At 39.3% G+C, this 7,442-nt stretch overlaps 1 protein-coding gene across 1 annotated transcript; it reads right to left on the reverse strand.

Moving 5' to 3' along the window:
• Window positions 1–4,050: 4,050 nt before the first annotated feature.
• olig3 (oligodendrocyte transcription factor 3) lies at window positions 4,051–6,757 on the reverse strand. Its single transcript, XM_053620531.1, has one exon. It carries the CDS (start codon window positions 6,134–6,136, stop codon window positions 5,354–5,356), a length of 783 nt encoding a protein of 260 aa, XP_053476506.1. The 5' UTR covers window positions 6,137–6,757; the 3' UTR covers window positions 4,051–5,353.
• Window positions 6,758–7,442: the final 685 nt, after the last annotated feature.

A 7,442-nucleotide genomic window follows, 5' to 3' on the forward strand; every position in this document is an offset into this window, starting at 1 on the left:
TACAGGGGTGGATAAATAACATATGGTGAGCAAGATAGCTAGGTAAATGCACTAAGGGAAGCAAACAAGTATATAAGTTTCTAATGTAGTACATCATGTTTGCACCCTCAACAAAAATGTCAGCAAGTTTTTGGCCATCATTTCAGATTTGGTGTTCTGTCCTCATACTGCACGTAAAATACACAATCTAAATTAAATCTCGCTAGAGTCTTTATTTGAGTCAAACTTTATTTTGCACCATTTCATCAATGTTTTTTCAAACATGTATGTTCATGAATCTGAAAAGATCTGATGTGCGTATTGAAGCATGTGCTGTGATTCGAACCAAGTAACTTGCAATATAGTTGAGGTGTGTCACACCACTGTGAGGTCTATTACATTTACGGATTAATACCAAAAACTTTTGTTTTGTGAAAGTAAATAAAGAGTATAGTTTTTTTTTTCTTTTTCTGGTTGTTAAACCAAATTGTTCACCAGGGAACTATGAATAAAGAACTAATCACTCGGGCACCCAAACTAGTGATTCATCCACCTTGTAATATGTGAGTTCCAAACTCTTTCGGACGATAAAACTGACACCATTTTATGGCTAACTCCTCAATATCTACTGATCATTAAAAGGTCCTAAAGCACCTTCAGCACGTTCAGAAATTTTCCATTAGGCATTGGTATGGGGCTAAAAAGTAAGATGTAATGATGGCTCACATCTGGATAAGAATAAGATAAGGTTGTATAACAATGATTAATTCTTGCTGTCCTCTCCACATTCTTCGTCTATTATAACAGGCAGTAGAATAAGAAGAAGACCGCCATCTGATTTGGTTGGTTTTTAAGAATTTCATGACACTATCCTCAAGCTGTCCAAATATCACACACTGTGAGTAGTAGCACAGGCCAGGCCATGAATCTTCTATCTTTCAGAGGATGTTTGCCCTGAGCGACATTAGCCACGGCAGCTTTGAAGCATGTGCTGGCATATGATTTAACTAAATACACTTCCCTTGATCGCACCTGCTCCCCCAAACCTTTTCCGTATCAGAGCAGAAGGCTGGGTGGTGTGAGGGCCTCACGTGTTGGTGGTTGACAATCAAGCACGGTTAGATTTCGGGCGATGTCGGGGCAGTAACATTCTCCTAGGGAGTCCCTTATTCATAGGCTCTGGCAGACAGACAAACACTCTGTGACAGCCATTTATGGCCAACTAGTGAACGCCATCTGTCAGACACAGTGGGAGGATATTGGGGAGCGCACACTCCTTTTGCCATTGCGTTTTTCAAGCTAAAGGGACATCAAACACTGACTTGGATGCTGTAGATTGACTCACTAATAAAAAAGACTTCTTTCAGTTGTTCCTCTCTGCAAGTTTGGCTCCAGGTTTCCTCTATTTCTAATTGATTAAGTTGTCTGGTTTGCAGTTGCATTGAAGTTGGTCCAGAAGAGCACCAATAAATTGTCCTGTAATTTACAATGTGCTAACAAACGCTTTTGGTCGCAATGAACTAGAACTGCAGAGATTTGTTTGATTGGGCTATAAAGGCAAACGCCTGCTTCCAACAGACTGATAATGGCTCCGATTATATTAAATCAGATCATGTGAAGATGGTTGAACAAATCCCCAATAAAAAATATACCAGGCCTATGGAAATTGATGTGTAAGGTTTAAACCGCAACACTGTCTTACAGAAACAAGGAAGTGTAGACACTGTGTTTACTGTGTTAACAGCCCAATTAGCATGCAAATGAGCGCTGACACTAATGGCTGTTGCAAAACGCTGTTATGATGGAAATATGCTTTCTGTTTTAGCTGTGCGGTGCAAACATTTGTCTATGAAATCAGCTGATGACAGGCCTCAGGCACTTTTCCCCCCTGGGACGGTACAAAATGGCTCCTGCACCTGCCGCCTAATGCAGGCCGGGACACAAACCACAGTGCTAACTGGCAGGGCATAATGAACTGCATTCATCCTGTCAGAGGAGTCAATAACTTATCCCACAACTGCTTTTGTTCTGGCTGTTTCTCCTGCGTGCCCCCGTGTGCCCTTTTTCAGACAAAATTTATTTTCAATTGCAGCCCCCAGTGTCGGCCGGCACAAGTTGAGCTCTGACATGGTGTCGTTAGCACCCATGCCTTTTGTTAGGGACCTTCTACGATTCTCCTTGTAGAAAATCTCGAGTGCTTCCAGTAACAGGTGTGTCCACTGATGAGGACCGGTCATTTGTCAATGTAAAGAATAGAGGGGGCTCCACTTAACAGAGCGGTCGCTTCTTTTTCTACTGAGGCCACGAGGAAATTATCCAGAGGCATTTATAGCCTCATGACCCTTATGTATTTATGGCTCCACCCTAAGTATACATAACAGATTGTATAGTATAAATTCAGCCATATACGTAGATACACACTACATACACAAGGGTTCTTCAGTGTTTCTTGAACAGTTAAGGGTTCTTAAGAGGGATCTACATGGAACGCTTTCTAATTGGAAAGTAGGGTTCTATATAAAACAAACAAAACTATCAAAGAACTGAGTTTCTTCTTTCTTAACAGCAGAAGGTTAAGGATGCTATACTGCAAAGAAGATTTTTCACTATGTGAGTGGAATATTTGATAACTGACATACAATTTCAAACTGAATGCATAACATTATGAAATGCAATAATACTGTTGAACCGTTCTGTCTCCCTTAAATTCCGAGACATGAGAAATCAGGTGCAAATCAGGAGAACTAATAGGAAATTATTTGCAACGCATCTGCTGAGAACATATAATCATGATAATAATATTGGGGGGGGTATCATGAGCGATTAATCAGACTTTTTTAAGGATTCTGTACACACTCTGGGAAGATAAACTCTGCAAAGTTTAATAAAGCAAATCTTCTGCTCACTGCAGAGTCGTTGTAGCTCTGCGGTCCACATGGTTAATGAGGCTCTAGCAGGGGAGGATTTTTATTTAACACCAAAACTGTAATTAAGCGAAACAAATTGAGACGCACAGAGAGATACAAGAAAAAAAAAAAAAAGATTTGTCTAATTTACCAACAAGTCTACATGTAACAGTAGGTTTTCTCCTGAACATTAATATACAATGACATTAATTGTTTTTAGGTGTAGTTTATAGTAGTGTAGAAGTAGTGTAGTAATTAAAAAAATAATAATAAAAATAAATAAATAAAGGTGATAAAATGCAAGCTTCAAGTGAGATTTACATGGGTTATTTTCCAAAACCACTCGCAACTACATGGAGTATTGTTTATGAATTGAAACCACAATTTGCATTTATTAGCCTGTGACAAAAAAAAAAAAAAAAAAAATATATATATATATATATATATATATATATATATATATATATATATATATATAATTTTTTTATTATTATTTTTTATTTTTTATTTTTTAAACCAAAATCTCTAAAAAAGAAAAAAAAAGTTAAAAAAAAATAAAAATAAAAAAATTAAAACTTCATAGGCTAATAATATTCCATTTTTTCACTCTGGCCTGGTTTATGGAAAAGAGCTTCTCAATAACTAAACAACAAGGTGTCCTCTTGTTTCCTGAGGCCCTCATTTCCATCTCCTGCATTTCAGCTCATTCAACCTGATGTTTTCTTCTCCCATTCCCATATGAACGATTAATTTGTAATCTCCACAAACACACGTTTAGCTGCTGTCTATCGGATAAGTGTGAAAGGACCCTAGAGGCTGGAGATCTGCCTGTAGTGCACCACTATGTTTTCAGTCCTCCAAGCCATTAAAAACTGCACTACAATACTCATGCAATTTAACATTTTACACTGTGCTTCATTAAAAGATTTTAGATTTTAGATTTTATAAGTATTTTTTTTTGGGGGGGGGGGTGGATTGCTATTACTAATAGTAGTATCAACAACAACAACAACAACAACAACAACAATAATAATAATAATAATAATAATAATAATAATAGTAACCACATTATTGGTGTTGTTGTTGATGATGGTGTTGTTGATGATGGTGTTGATGATGGTGTTGATGATGGTGTTGTTGCTTTTGTTGCTGTTGACAATGATGATGATAATAAGAAGAAGAAGAAGAAGAAGAAGAAGAAGAAGAAGAAGAAGAAGAAGAAGAATTGTTTGTTCTTGTTACAATTATAATTCTTAGAATTATTAGTATTTTTTAGATTTTTTTTATTATTTTTTAATTACATTTTTTTTTTCTTAATGTTTAATTGGTTAAATTCACTTTTACAACTGTGGGTTTGTTTTTGTGGGGTTTTTTTTTTTTGTTTTTTTTTTAGCATTGGATAATGTTATGGTACATTGATTTAAAACCTTCAGCACAGATCTATATCCAACCTGTCTCCAATAGGCTATGTACCATATCACTCTAAAATAAGCCGTAAATTATATCAGTAAAAAATAGTTATTATTTCATACCCTGAAGTTCATCTGTGCCTTAATTTAACAAGCTAGCAGTACTGTCCTTTTTACAAACTGTAGGCCTATATATGCCAACGAGCTAATTTATGAAAGGTCCACAGCTTGTAACAGACCAAATGCAGGACAAAAGATTTTTTAACTCTTTAAGTGTTTTTATTGAAATGTTGTCCAGGATCACTGGGCAATAATAAATATCTCATTTATCATCAAGAATTTACAAAAATAAAGACGGCAGTAGTCTCTGGCAAAACAAAACAAAATAAGCAACAACAAAAAAATTGATTTCGAAAAAAAAAAAAAAACATGCTGTAGGTATATAAACTGCTTTAACCCGACGGGCATGCAGAAAAGCTAACCCGATTAAACACATGAACGCGCACAGCAAAACGTCACGCCGAGTGCAACTGCTTTCACACTTCAGTAAAATACATTAAAATCATCAATCAAACAAACAAATAAACAAACATACGTTTTTTTCCGAACTCAAAACACAATCGCACAGTTTTATCCTATAAGACTTTGACCATCCTTGTTACAAGGAACGCACGGCACTTCATGAACTCCCTTCTGCACTTCTGCATAAAGATGCGCATCCAACTTTCCCCTCAGCTTCACGATCAACAAGTACTGTTGCTCGCAGTCTAAAAAAACAACAACAATGCAACATTTTTTTTAATATAAAAGCGCAGCTAACATTTAAACATGTAAGTCTTCTGGTGCTTTCAGATTATTTACAGTGGATTAAGTACGCGCAAGCAATTCATTTACATTATGCATTGGACAAGATCCTTGTTACAAGGAGTGAATTCTGATTTCGTGGAGAGAAAAAAAAAGAAAAGAAACGAAAGAGCAAAATGTACAAATACACATCATGCAATTACTTTTCTGCGAGTCCAGCCCATATACAATTTACATGATGATATTCGAATATAGTCACTTCATCGCTTCCTTGTCAACGGAAAGTCTCGTGAGTCCCGTGGAGGTGATGGGCACGTGTGTGGCGGGTGGCTGCACCTGGCAGATGGCACAGGGACACGGCAGTCCTGCCCAGTGCTGGAAGCCGGTGCCAAGTTGGAGCGGAGGCGTCGGTGGCGTTTTCATCAAGGTCTGAGGCGCCCGGATGGAGCTGAGCGCGGGCAGTGCGGCAGACAGCGAGGCGGCGGAGGATGCTGTATGCGGTGCTAGAGCGCCTCCGAGAAGCGCGTGGTGCACCGTGGGTGCCGCCGGACCGGGCGCGTGCGCGGGCCCGTGGCCCGCCGCGGCGCCGCAGTGGAAGGCTGCATGATGGCCGCCGCCGTAGATCTCTCCCACCAGCCTCTTCATCTCGTCCAGAGAGCTGGTGAGCATTAGGATGTAGTTCCGCGCCAGCAGCAGCGTGGCGATCTTGGACAACTTCCGCACCGACGGCCCGTGCGCGTACGGCATAACCTCTCGCAGACCGTCCATGGCCAGGTTCAGGTCGTGCATGCGTTTGCGCTCCCGCCCGTTGATCTTCAGGCGCAGCTGCTGGATCTCCTCCTCGGTCACTTGCTTCTTGAGCTTGTATTTGCCGCCGACGCCTGCTGATGTCCTGTCCGCGCCGGCGCCTCGCGACAAGTGCTCGCTGCTCATCTTTGACGTGAACTCGTTCTGCCCCGACGACGCGGAACTATTGCGCGCGTACATCTCGTCCACGTCCGGCGAGGAGGATCTGCTCGAGCCAGAGTCTGAATTCATTTTATCACCTCGGTTCGAGTAGGGAGGCCGTCTCTCACTCTGCTTTTAAGTCACTCCTGTTTGTCACCTGATTTTTCTTTTCCTTATCAGCCTATATAGTCTCTCTCTCTCTCTCTTTTTTTTCCCTCGTTTCCGTAGTGAGTTCTGCTACCGGTGACTGATAAACGGACTGTGTCGACCTGGTTCGGAGGATGCACAACCTACTATTTGGCGAGCGATCGCGGGACTCTGGCATTTATAGTGCGGACTGAGAGAAGCCTGAACAAAAGAAGCCCCCATTCATAAAGACCTCGTTAGGATGACGTGCCCATTATCCGCGGTGCTGCGCTTTCACTGTCCCATCGACCAAAGGAGCAGCTATTCATATTCATTGTAACACCGCCGTGGGGTGGGGTGGGGGGTGGGGGGTATACTTCAGTCCAGGATACTCTGAAACCAAAAGCTGCTAGAACAATCCTCCTCGACACTTTTAAACTAATACCCGGGGTCAGGTTAATCAGCTCACTTCGCCATGCACCTTACTTTTAACAGGTTATGTATCCTTTTAGATCAATTTCACCATTTATTAAATGCATGTAAAATACATATGTATTATTTTTTTATTTAGTTTTTGGCATATCATAAATATAGTATCAAATGTAAACTAGGAATAGCCTACAATTCTTTTTGATTTGGTTTTAATTCCTTTCTAGGCCAAATCAGTCTAGACATACACAGTATCTTTGTGTAGAAATGGCTTAAATGTAATTCATTAATTAACTAACATTAATTGAAACATTTTATTGGACCTTTTTGTATTTTCTGCCTTTTTTTCTGACAAAAAAACAACAACTTGCACTTTAGATCTCTTTAAAAATAATAATAAAAATACAGTTAAAAATGCAATTCTCGACAGAGCAGTTTATGAGCTGCTTTTATTTATTTATTTATTTATTTATTTATTTATTTTTAAGGAAACACAAGTTTTATGCGTTTGTGGTCCAGACGCGTTCATGGTTGTTTTTTTCTTGAAATTAAACCACACCTGCGAGATTGCATGTTTTAAGTCCTGTTTTAACCAAAAGGAATCTTTAAAAAATAAAAAATAAAAATAAAAATATTTTATCAAAATCATGATTTTTAGGCTGTCTCCAAAAACAATTGAGCCAATCCATAATTCTGTTTTTTTTTTCTCCACCTGTTATTAGATGATCAGTCGCGCACATATTTAGTTCGCATCTTTACACACCAGCGCAAACTCCTGGGTTTAATGAACTCCTGCAGTGTTGATCTCACTCCTACAGTATTCAGCTGGTCTTAGAGAAAC

Source organism: Ictalurus furcatus, chromosome 3 (assembly GCF_023375685.1).
Source record: "Ictalurus furcatus strain D&B chromosome 3, Billie_1.0, whole genome shotgun sequence".
NCBI lineage: Eukaryota > Metazoa > Chordata > Actinopteri > Siluriformes > Ictaluridae > Ictalurus > Ictalurus furcatus.